Genomic DNA, 13,162 nt, shown 5'->3' on the forward strand with positions numbered 1-13,162 from the left:
AAAAAAAAACAATGGTGTATTTCAATAGAAACACAACCACAAAAGTGTTGACATCCTTTTCTAACATTTTTTTTTTTACTCCTAAATATTTAACCATTTTCTTGTTGTGTGTGTTTGTGTGTGTGTACACTATTTCTAAAACATGGCTTTCTGATTTTTGAAATTTGCAATTATCTGCTTGAAATCACAGCATTTTGTAGTTTAATTTTCAATTTCACAGGAACGGAAATCTTATTAAGGACTCTGGATTTCATTTTGAAATCTGTTCTTTTTTTCCGTGCCTCCTTTCCTCCCTCCTTCCCATTACATTAGTTCTTATTTTGAACTGGGCAGTTGCCAGGGCTTGGGTTTTGCAGATCTCTATCAGAATGCCAATTTTGCCAGCAATTTTTTTTTTTTTTTTTTTTTTGTTAACGAGTCTCCAAACTGTACTTGGTTCGGAGCTGGTCATTGATTGTGACTTGCCTTTGCTGGGATCTGTTTGGTTTCATACACTCTTATACTCTTATCACAGCCATGAGGTGGGGGAGGAAAGGTTAGAGTTCAGTGGAGTAACTGTATTCTCATATTCTCTCACTCACTTCTTTGCTGTTGGTCTTTTTTTTCTTTCTCATTCTCTGTAACAGAAACACACACACTTCTGTCTTTCTTTACCATCTCCCTTCCCTTTTCTTAGTCTCTCTCTCTCTCTCTCTTCCTCTCATATAAGCTCACACATACACATATAACATGTGCACACACACACATGTGCATATATTACATACTCCCTCTATCTCTTTCACATATAAACCCACACACTCATATAACTCACATTCACACACACCCGTGCATATATCACATTCTCTCTCTCTCTCTCTCTCTCTCTCTCTCTCTCTCTCTCTCTCTAGCACAGACTTACACCTTATTTCATTGTCTGTTCTCTGTTTTCTTTTTTGCCCATCACTTTCTTTTCCTCTCACTCCTCTGATTTATTCCCTCATTCCATTACTCTTCTCTTTTCTCTCTCCCCTTTCCATACACACACACACACACACGTGTATCTAAGTATGTGTATATATATAGTGTGTGTACATATATATATATATATGTGTGTACATATATATATATATATGTGTGTGTGTGTGTGTGTGTGTGTGTGTGTGTGTGTGTGTGTGTGTGTGTGTGTGTGTGTGTGTGTGTATGATGTATATATGTATGTATGACTCTCCCTCCTTTCTCAAAGCTGTCTGTTTCCATAATGTCAAATTAACTGATTCCTTATTTAGATTGTATTCCAGGGACAAGAAACTTGCTTTGGCTTCAAATATCTTATTCGCTCAACTAACAAACACATTCCTAATCACTCTCAATCTTCCTTACAAGATAGCAGTGGTGTGGAGGGCCACGAAACATTGCTGCTGTTTCACAATGGTTTCACTTTGATGCTTTCAGTTGCATAGGATAGTTTAGAAGGAAATCACATTCAGTGAATTGGCAAAGCTATTAGAGTGTCAGATACAATACCTCAAAGTATTTGTTCCTTTGTTCCGAATCCTTGTTCTCTGAGTTCAATTCCTACCAAGGTCAATTATGTCTTTCATCATTTGAGAATCAATAAGAAAAAAAAATATTGATCCAAAACAGTGGATTGATGGAAATGTAAGAATGGTGGGCCAAATGTCTTGTGGCATTTGTTCTGGTTTCTGGCATTCTGAATTCAAATCCTACCATGGTCCCCCAACCCTTGCTTATCTGAGCGGTAGGTTTAATTTGTTCTGGTTGATACTTCACACCTCAGGTGTCTTTAACAGTGTTCCCATTGTTGCGGTCATTTTAGCCAGGTTTGCAGTTTAAGGATATCTTCCCTCCCTCCCACTTGTCTTCGAAGTTTTATGAATGGTCATGGGCATCACCTTCTCTCCTGTCTAAACAGATGAAAAAGAGAGAGACAGACGGACTTTGGCTAGATACAAAAACCTTGTACTTTAGAAGAGGTAGAAAAAGAAAGTGTGACAAATTTTTCCTATGCAAATTCACCTCACCAAGGTATTGAAGCTACATCCCTGTCTCAACATTTAACCTTACCAAACAGGGGAAAACTGAATTCTTTTGTGCTGAGTGATGATTAAAATAAACTGATGTTGAATGGAACAAATTTAACTGAAGAGTTCTAAATAAGGAACATAATTACTCCAAAATAACTTATCAGTTATTCCTTTTTTTCCTGAATATTTTAGTTTTTTGTCTCCTTTCTCATTTGCTGCATTGGTATTTCTGATGACTTAGAAGATTTATCCTTGCATAAAGCATGCATCTGCACAAGTTGCAGTTGATTAACCCTTTTTATACCAACCCACCCAAAATTACCCTTGGTTCTATGGTACAACCTTCCTGCTTTGAAGTGATCTAAATTAAAATTTGTTTAAAATTTGATGCTGTGTTCTGAATATCAGCTTAATAACAGCTAAGTTGTTTTACTGTATTCTTAATTATTTCAGAACTTAATTTAAATAAAGAGGTACATTTCAACAGAAATATGGTAACAAAATTATTAAATAGAGGAGGATATAGTTGAACCTGACAAATTATTATTATTATCATTATTATAAAACTATTACATGCTACTTTGGTTAGAAAGGATGTTGTCTTGAGGTTTGCAGACAAGTCTCCTCAAATTTCAAGAATCTTTCTTCAGGTTCTTGCAGAATACAAGATGTCTCAATTCACATATTCTTCAGTAGCCTGGGTAGCAGTTTGGGTGTTGTACTAAATGCACCAATTACTACAAGAATAGATAATGTCTTCTATAATCTCTTCATATCTCTGGCTTTATTATTATTATTAGGTGGCAAGCTGGCAGAATCGTTAGCACACTGGACGAAATGCTTAGCAGTATTCTGCCTATTGCTATGTTCTGGGTTCAAATTCCACCGTGATCAACTTTGCCTTTCATCCTTTTGGGGTCGATGAAATAAGTACCAGTTACACACTGGGGTTGATGTAATCAACTAGCCCTCCTCACCCCAAAATTTCAGGCCTTGTGCCTATAGTAGAAAGGGCTATTATTGTTATACTCTGAGTTGATGAAGAAAAATCAAACCAAATAAATATAGCAGTTAATTAATGAATTAGGTAAATTAGATAAATGCCATTTTTTAGATTTTAGACGTTTATGAATGCCACTTTGCTTTGAGACAGAGACTCAGTAATAGATTTGGAATCATGAGTCTGGCACTTGCTGAGTGACTCCGTTAACAATGACACTGGTGCCAGTCAATCACATGATCTCAAATTAGTTGTGTAAATAATATTTTTACTAGTTTTATAAATAATTTTTACTGTTATATTTTTTGTTAGAAGATCATTAGTATGTTACTTAAGAATACATGCAAGATAGACTAAAATAAAATAATAAATGTGCCCTTTTAAAGCCTAGCCAAGCTCATGGGCCCAGTTTTCCGGTTTCAATGGCATATGTAATCCCCAGCTGGACGGGACGCCAGTCCATAGCAGTGTTACTCATTTTTGCCAGCTGAGTGGACTGGAGCAATGTGAAAATGAAGTGTTTTGCTCAAGAACACAATGCGTCGCCCAGTCCAGGAATCGAAACCACAATCTTACGATCATGATGCTGACACCCTAACCACTAAGCTACATGCCTCCACAAGATAGACTAAACCCTATATAAATTTATTACATGTTATATAAACTAATGTCCCATCAAGCAAGGTGCATGTCACCATTTCAACTTCATTTTTATGGTGAGATGCCACATGATCACATGACCAACCAGGCTATCAGATGTCATTACACACCACTGGTCAGAATGTGTTTTGCATCATCTTAGCATTCGAATAATGACACCCTGCTGGCTAGGCAAGCAGGTCAACATTCTATCCTGATCAAAAGGAGACTGGAACAATGAAGTGTTTTGCTCAATGTGCCGCCCAGTCTGGAAATCAAACCCACAATCCATTAATGATGAGTGTGATGGCCTAGCCTCTGGGCCATGCACCTTCACATGGTGAGATATATACCTTAAAAAATATTACATTATGCGTAGGCTAATGTCCTATCTAGCAAGGTGCTTGTCACCACCTCAACTTGATTTTTACAGTGGGATATATACTTCTCACTTTCCAAGGGTGATCTAGAGTGTGAGTTTGTGTTTTTTGTGAAGTTTTTTGTGTTGGGGGAGAGACTAATGTTAGCGTGGTTTGTTTTGCATTTCAGGTGAAAGAGGGCACACTGCTGAATGACGTCGGCTCCTCCATGAGCGGTTTTGCTTTCAAGGTATGTCCAGCCACCCTCCTCACTCCCTGTAAATAAAAGTACACATGCACACACACACATGCACATACACATGCACATTCATGCACACACACATGCACACTCACGTGCTTATACACACTCGTACACACATACACAAAGTCTCTATTTTGATTTTGATTTGTGTTTTTATGTTTTTTTAATATTTTTACCTCCACCTTACCGAAGGCAGAGGTATTGTTTTTCAGTTGTGTTTGTTTGTTTGTCCATGGACAAGATTCATGACTGGCATGTACTGATTAGATTTTGAGATGAATTCAGTACCGGACAAGGATTCTGGATTATTTTTCCTGTTTTTTTACTTAATTTTTGAGAGCAGTCAGGTTCATTTTTAGTATTCTCACTTGTGAGAGCAGCAGTTGAGTTTATTTCAGATACTCTCATTCTAAAAATCATCTCTGGCTAATCATTGAAAGGACGTTGGTGTTGCCTTGGTGGAGATTTGTGCTCTCTGAGTGCTCTTGTTGTTAATAATTTGTTTCTATTCTAACATTACAGATAAGGTATTGAGCTGTGGAATCTTTAACACTTCAGACAAAATGCTTCATAACATTTCTTCTGGCTCTCAACATTTTCATTCCAAATTCTGCTGAGTTCAACCTTGCCTTTCATCCTTTTGGGGGTCAATAAAATAGGCATCAGTTGAGCACTGGGGTCAGTGTAATCGACCAAACTCCTCCCACTAATAGTGCTGTCCTTGCCAAAATTTGGAGCCATCATTATGGCAGCAATCTAGCAGGATCGCTAGTATGTCAAACAAAATGTTTGGGGACATTTTTTCCAATTCACATTACTTTTCATTTTCCTGAGGTTCATTAGAATCATCCCCTAAATCTGAGATCTTGTGTCTGTGTTATAAATCATTATTACATTGTAAGAAATCCTTACTTTGTTTTAATGTCAGAAAAATTATTACTTTTATTACAAGGAGTAGGAGAGAAACAGATTGAGTGTCTAGTTTCATCTATCCCCACTCCACTATATTCTCAAGTATATATATATATATTGACATTGACACAAGGCTAGCAATTTTATGTGTGTGTGTGTGTATGTATGTTGTGTTTTGGGAAAGATCAAAGATAAAAAATTGTCATGTTTTTATAAGTTTCTAAATTTCATTTTGAAAATTGGTACAAATTTGTAAATTTCACAAATTGAAACAAATTTTGATATAAATTTTTCAAATTTGTACCAGTTTGAAAAATTTACAAAATTCTTTTACACTCTGAATTCACCTTGCTGGAGTCTATAAGATAAATACCAGTTATATACTGGAGTCAATCTAATGACTGTTCCCTCTAAAAATATATGGGCTTGTAAATAAGATAAAGGAGCACTCTGTCAGTTGCGACGACGAGGGTCCCAGCTGATATGATCAACGGAACAGCTTGCTTGTGAAATTGACATGTAAGTGGCTGAGCACTCCACATTCACGTGTACCCTTAACGTAGTTCTCGGGGAGATTCAGCATGACACTGGCCCTTTGAAATACAGGTACTACTCATTTTTGCCAGCTGAGTGGACTGGAGCAACGGGAAATAAAGTGTCTTGCTCAAGGACACAATGTACCGCAGGGAATTGAACTCACAACCTTACAATCATGAGCCAAATGCCCCAAACCACTAAGCCACTGTAACAAGAAACCAATATTATTTCATCTGTTATTAATATTGGTTTCAAATTTTGACACAAAGCCAGCAATTTTTTTTTTTCAGCAGGAGTGGCGAGGAAATTGATTACATCAACCCGAGTACTAAACTGGTACTTATTTTATCAACCCCCTGAAAGGATGAAAGACAAACTTGACTTCAGTGGAATTTGAACTCAGAACATAAAGACAGACAAAATGTCACTAAGCATTTTGCCAGGCAAGCTAACAGTTCAACCAGCTCACTGCCTTATCTGTTATTAATATCACCGAAGTTGACTTTGCCTTTCATCATTTTAGTGTCAGTAAAATAGGTACCTGTTGAACACTTGGGTTGATGTGATCAATTTGCCCCCACCCCTGAAATTGCTGGGTTTGTACCAAAATTTGACACCAATATTAATGTTGATTTGTTGTCTATTGTTTGTTATGCATGCCTAATTTATATACAATCTGTGTCTTTCAGTTGTCGTCAGCTAGCGCTAAAGGCTGGCAGGGTTTGTCTTCATCACTTTGGGGTGGAGAACCAAAAACAACTCTTGCTACTGCTGACACCAGCCCCGGAGAAAAAACGTCGCTCCTGGGTGGAGGAAATGGATCGCCAACAAAGGGAAGGTAAGTCAGCTTTTTATCTTTTGTTTGTTTTGGTCATTGGACTGTGGTCATACTGGACACCACCTTGAAGGGGTTAGTGGAAGAAATTAACCCCAGTACTTATTGTTTTGAGATCTGGTACTTATTGTATCGATCTCTTTTGCCAAATTGTTTAAATGTAGGAACATAAACAAACCAATACCAGTTGTCAAGTGGTGTGGTGTGCAACAACAAAAACATAAATACACAATAAGCTTTTATGTGGTTTCCATCTACCAAATTCACTCAAGGCATTGGTCAGCCTTGGACTGTAGGAGAAGACACTTGCTCAAGGTTCCTTGCAGTGGGACTGAACCTGAAACCACATGGCTGCTGAACAAGCTTTCTTAACCACATAACCTTGCCTGTGCCTAATGGCCAGCAACAAACTGGCCTCTGTGCCGGTGGCACATAAAAAGCACCATTCGAGCGTAATCTTTACCTGCATCGCCTTACTGGCACGTGAAAAACATTCGAGTGAGGTCGTTGCCAGTGCCACTGGACTGGCTCCTGTGCAGGTGGCACATAAAAAGCACCGTTTGAGTGTGGCCGTTGCCAATACCCCCTGACTGGCCCTTGTGCCGGTGGCACATAAAAGCACCCACTACACTCTCTGAGTGGTTGGCATTAGGAAAGGTATCTAGCTGAAGAAACTCTGCCAGATCAGATTGGAGTCTGGTGCAACCATCTTGTTTGCCAGACCTCAGTCAAATCGTCCAACCCATACTAGCATGGAAAGCAGACGTTAAATGATGATGATGAGGATGAATGTTTGTAGTAGTCTATGTTAAAAAAAAAAAACTAAATTAAAAATTTTAGTTTTAAATGATTCTACAGCAATATTTGCCCATAACTGTATTTGAATATACTGCAACTTTGTTATTCTCGAATGCAAATTATCTTCCTTGTAAATGCAGTTTGAAATGACCATTTAGTTGTGTGGAATATGTATTCACCCCCTTCCTGCTCTATCTCTCTCTCTTTATCACACCTCCATTCAGTCAAGAGAGCTTTTTTGTTTAGCAAGTTACTTAGTGATCTCAGTTGAGGAAGTGCCACAAAAAATGGCACTTAGTACTCTCTCTCTCTCTCTATATATATATATATATATGCTGGTGGCACATAAAAAGCACCATCCGAACGTGGCCGATGCCAGCGCCGCCCCGACTGGCTCCTGTGCCGGTGGCACATAAAAAGACCATCCGAACGTTGCCAGTGCTGCCTTGGCTGGCTTCCATGCCACTGGCACCTTAAAAGCTCCATCCAATCGTGATCGATGCCGGACCCCCCCTGGCACCTGTGCAGGTGGCACGTAAAAAGCACCCACTACACTCGCGGAGTGGTTGGCGTTAGGAAGGGCATCCAGCCGTAGAAACTCTGCCAGATCAGACTGGAGCCTGGAGCAGCCCCTGGCTTCCCAGACCCCGGTCGAACCGTCCAACCCGTGCTAGCGCGGAAAACGGACGTTAAACGATGATGATGATGATGATGATATATATATATATATATATATATAAAGTATTTGGTATTTGGAAGGGCAACCAACTGTAGAAACTATGCCAAAGCATAGATATTAGCCATTAGAACTTGATGCAGTCTTCTGGTTTGTCATATCCCGTCGACCTGTCCAACCCTTGATAACATGGTGGATGGGTGTTGAACAATTATGTTGCCAATTAATGATGACAGTGACAATAGTGATTCCTTAAAGAATGTGACAGAACTGACAAACATTGAAGCACTTCCAATTCTAATAAATCTTTGCAAATAAAACATAGCTGTAGGAAATATATTTATCTGTATAATTATGGCATTAAAATTCCCTCTCAGAGAATGTACAAATCCAAATATAAATATAAGTTAATGTTCTAATAAAACAAATTTAATGGAGGTAACTAGAGTGTTACTGTGCCAAACTAAATGCTTCATGCCATTCTGTTTTGTTTCTCCAGATTCTGAGTTCAAATCCCACCAGTGTCAAATTTACTTTCTTTCTTTCAAGGGTTGATAAAATAAATAGCAGTAATATACTGCTGCTACAGTAATCAACTACATTCTTAACTGTAAACAAAATGGTCTTATGTCTAAATTAGTAACTAATATTCAGCCAGATTTAACTCTGCTAAGGATGTCATTGCCACCACCAATGACAGAATATCAACCATCTGTCTTATCCTGCAGGTTGTCTGTCATTCTAGTAACTGACTTACTTAGCTTAACCCTTTAGCATTCAGATTACTTCATCAAATGATATGTTTATTTATTCACATTCTTTTGAATTCAGCATGTAATATCTTGTACCTTCACGATTTCAAATGACATGATTATTTGTTTTTGGAATGACATTGTAAGGTAAGTGTGAAAGGCCAGATGTGGCTGATTTAAACTTAAGGTAGAATATTTTAGGCCAGATATGGCCAGTTTAAATGCTAAAAGGTTAAACCTTCCTTCCCTGTGGAGCATAACCCATGAACAGCTTGTCTCCTTTGTTCTCAACTCCGGGTTGTCTTTCTTCTCCTAAGTCCTCTTGGTTTTAAATTGTCATTGATGTTTCTATAACTTTGCTTTTTGTTATTCCAGGTAGGAATATTGGCCCCTACACAAAACCATTTTTAACTCTGAGAAAATAAGGTCCATATTAGTCTGGCATTTATTCTTTGACTTGTCCAGCATGGGAGGCCCCATCAGGAGCTTGTACTCTGCTGGTATTAACTCTCAGAGGCAATGAATCTCACAAGCCACCACACCACTGCAACTACTGGATGCTGCGGTGGATTCTAGTGATTTGGCTTTGTCTAACTCTAACCATTCACAGTTGTCTACTTAGTCACTGTCTTGCTAGATATCTTACTTTTTATCTGTCTGGGTAAAACATCCTGCCATTAAATTACAATCTCAGTTGGAAGCCTGAACAAAAAAGATGTAATTTAATATTTTTCTAAACATATTTTATTGTAAAAGGATTGAGATGTCTGGCATTTTGCTATACTCAAGAAAACCCATCCATCCGCCACAGCAGAATTAATACCAGTGTTAGAGCCACATAAAAAGCACTGGTATTGGTGCCATGTAAAAAGCACCCAGCACATTCTGTAAAGTGGTTGGCATTAGGAAGGGCATCCAGCTGTAGAATCCATGCCAGTACAGGTGGAGCCTTGCATAGTTCTCAGGGAGATTCGGCATGACACAGGATGTGACAAGACTAGCCCTTTGAAGTACATGTCCAACTCATTTTTGCCAACTGAGTGGACTGGAGCAACATGAAATAAAGTGTCTTGCTCAAGGACACAGTGTGCCACTAGGAATCGAACTCATGACCTTATAATTGTGAGCCAAATACCCTAGCCACAAAGCCATGTGCCCTCGCAAAGTTAAATCATAATTATTGCATGTATACTGTATTTTCCTGGTATTACCCCTGATGGCAAAAGTCTACTTAAAGTTAGCCATCATATGACTGGTTAAACTCATAGAATTATAATGTCTAATATCAATTATAAAAAGAAATTCATGCATATACAAAGGAAATGATAATTTCTAATATTTTTTTTTATTTTCTATTTTCTAGAGATCCCAGCAAGAACCGGTTGTTGTCAGATGATGAAGATTCTTGGGGAAGCTGGGGCGCTGGAGACTGGCATCCCGGAGAAAGCAATGTTAGCAGCAATAGTGGCAGCACAAAGGCCCAAAGCCCTCTAACGGACATTTCACAAGACAACCCTGCAGCTAATGCTGCTGCAAAAAAGAATGAGATGAATGAGCTGGAGAAATGGCTGAACGCTGGCCAGCTGGATAATGACAGCCCGAAAACAAGGGCCAGTAAAACGCCGTCCAAGAAGTCAGATTTTATTTCCGATTGGGACGATTGGCAAATGGGTGGCTCAAAGGGCTCTGCCTCACCTGCTTCGTCTACCAAGTCAGCTTCCACTATAGAAAGCCCAGCTTTGAGTAGCAAGAAGAAGACAACCCCGTTGACAAAACCACAGCAAAATAAGATCCCCAAAAACCCCACTGCTTCTGCTGCTGCAGTCCCAGGCTGTTACGAGGCCTCCGACTGGAATAATGAATTCAGTGTCAAACAGAATGAACCACTCGTTGGTAATCTGGTGGACCTTGGTTCGGAGACAAGCACGGCTCAGGACAATTTTGGCTGGGACAATGAGGTGTGGGCTCAGGATAGTGATGATGAATGGCAATCTCTTGAGACCAATAGTACTCCAAGTCGATCAAGAATTAAGTGAATGGAACAGTTAATAGTTAACTCGTATAATGTGAATGACATGGGAAAGAAAGATTTAAGTTTCCTGTTGTTGATGTTGTTGTTCTTGTTGTTGTTGTTGTTCTTTATTTTTCTTCCTTCCCCCCTTTTCCTTCTCCCCTCCTTTCTCCTTCCGTCCCTCCTCCGTCTCTCCCTTGATTAAATAAGTCTAACATAATGGCAGAAATACAACCACCACCAACAAACACATTCCCACTAACACTATCATATAATCACCACCACACTTTACACACACACACACACACATACTTCTTCAACATACATATAGGCATGCACATTCATGCATCTACACACACACACACACACTCCTACCTCAACACATACATTTGTAAATCGACACACACATTCATACATCTACACAACTACATACATACATACTTTAGTAGCATTTTTGTTCAGAATATTTAATAAACATACTAAACTTTAGAATAATTTGGATGCTATAAAACTGTGGAGATACACACTCACTCACACACACACATACACACACACACACACACACACACACACACACACACACACATATATATATAAGGCAGACATTAAACAGTGATGATGATGATGATATATACATACATTGGGATGCAGATAATTATTTATACAAATTTGCATTTGTGTATGTAACTGTCTGAAGTTCTAGGTGCATTTGTTCTGTGTATGTATAGGTATCATGTGTGAGAGTGGAGATAAGTATATTTGTGTATGTGTGTGTACACATACACACACACATACCCGGGTATGCACACACATACTTACACACACACAGAATGAGGGAGAGAGGGGAGGTACTCCAGCATGACAGTCCCTGTAAAGGCTAAAACAAACTCCACAGGATATCATATTTTCTGGCATACAAGTTGAATTTTTCAGAATAAAAGTTACAGCCAAAAAAAGATGTAGGTCAACTTATGTACCAAGATGAGTTTGGAGGACCAAAAATTCCATGTGAAATGCAACAAGATTTGGAACAACAGTGACTATGTTTGAATGTGTTAACACTATATACTACTACATGTGATGGCACGTAGCTTAGCAGTTAGGCTCACGGTCATAAGTTCATGAGTTTGAAAACTGGTGGCGCTGAGTATCCTTCAACAGGACACTTTATTTTATGTTGATCCAGGCCACTCAGCTGCCAAAAATCAGTTGAGCAAGTAATTCAAAGGACCAGGGGCCAGTCTTGTCACATTCTGTGGTGTCACGCTGAATCTCCCTGAGAACTACGTTAAGGGTACACATGTCTATGGAGTGCTCTGCTACTTGCACATCAGTTTCACAAGCAGGCTGTTCTCTTGTTCAAATCAACTGGAAACCTCGTCATCATAACCAATTGAGTGCCAGTCCAATATACTACATCAACTTCTGTGCCAGAAAATATGGTATTCTACGTCATAAAGGTTCAATATTGTTTCATAAAAGTCACTACTCTAGTTTCATATCAACTGGCTGTCTTCAGATGGAACCAAGATATGTTTTAATAAAAAGAAAAATGAATTTATTCTTGACAGTGCTGTGAATTGGTTTGTCTCTTCAACTTCCATTGCCATTGTGTCTCTTGAGACTAGGCCTGTGTTTGTTTCTATCTTGTAGAATTTGTTGGGTTAAATGTTGAATTGAAAATACTTCTTCACACCATCTAAGGGCTATCACCCAACCAGCTGATATGAGACTCTCTGTGTGTGCATGTGTGTGTAATTATATATGTATATATATATATTCTTTTTTTTTTTATTCTTATATTTATTTCAATCATTTTACTGTGGCCATGCTGGAGCACCACATTGAAGTGTTTTTATCGAACAATTTGACACCAAGACTTATGTTTTTAAAGTCCTAGTAATGATTCTATTGGTCCCTTTACCAAACTGCTAAGTTACAGAGACGTAAACATGCCAGCACCAGTTGTCAAGCAATGATGGGGGACTAACACAGACACAAAGACACACACGGACATATGATTGATTGATTCTAGTTTCAGCTCATGAGCTGTGGCCATGCTGGGGCACCGCCATTTATATATATATATATATATACAACAGGCTTCTTTCAGTTTCCATCTACCAAATCCACTCACAAAGTTTTGGTCGGTGCGAGGCTATAATAGAAGACACTTGCCCAAAGTGCCATGCAGTGGGACTGAACCCAGAAATATATATATATGATAATCAGCTGCAGCAGAAGTTACAGAATGGCTCAAGGGTCAAGAGTCTAATGTATTGGTACTTATCAAACTGGTTTCAGTTTCATAAGTATACCAATGCACAAAACTTCCAGCCCTTGAATTACTCTGTATG

General features: G+C 38.7%; 1 protein-coding gene across 3 annotated transcripts in view; it reads left to right on the forward strand.

Moving 5' to 3' along the window:
* LOC115214175 (ADP-ribosylation factor GTPase-activating protein 1-like) overlaps positions 1-12,746 on the forward strand; it is a 243,056-nt gene extending 230,310 nt beyond the window's left edge. For all 3 annotated transcript variants that reach the window (XM_029783263.2, XM_029783265.2, XM_029783264.2), the window contains 3 exons: positions 4,213-4,272; positions 6,423-6,571; positions 10,158-12,746. In XM_029783263.2, the coding sequence (XP_029639123.1) occupies positions 4,213-4,272; positions 6,423-6,571; positions 10,158-10,830 (882 nt within the window). In that variant the 3' untranslated portion in view covers positions 10,831-12,746. The remainder of the gene's footprint in view (positions 1-4,212; positions 4,273-6,422; positions 6,572-10,157) is intronic.
* The last annotated feature ends 416 nt before the right edge of the window (positions 12,747-13,162 follow it).

This window comes from Octopus sinensis, linkage group LG7 (assembly GCF_006345805.1).
Source record: "Octopus sinensis linkage group LG7, ASM634580v1, whole genome shotgun sequence".
NCBI classification, from domain to species: domain Eukaryota; kingdom Metazoa; phylum Mollusca; class Cephalopoda; order Octopoda; family Octopodidae; genus Octopus; species Octopus sinensis.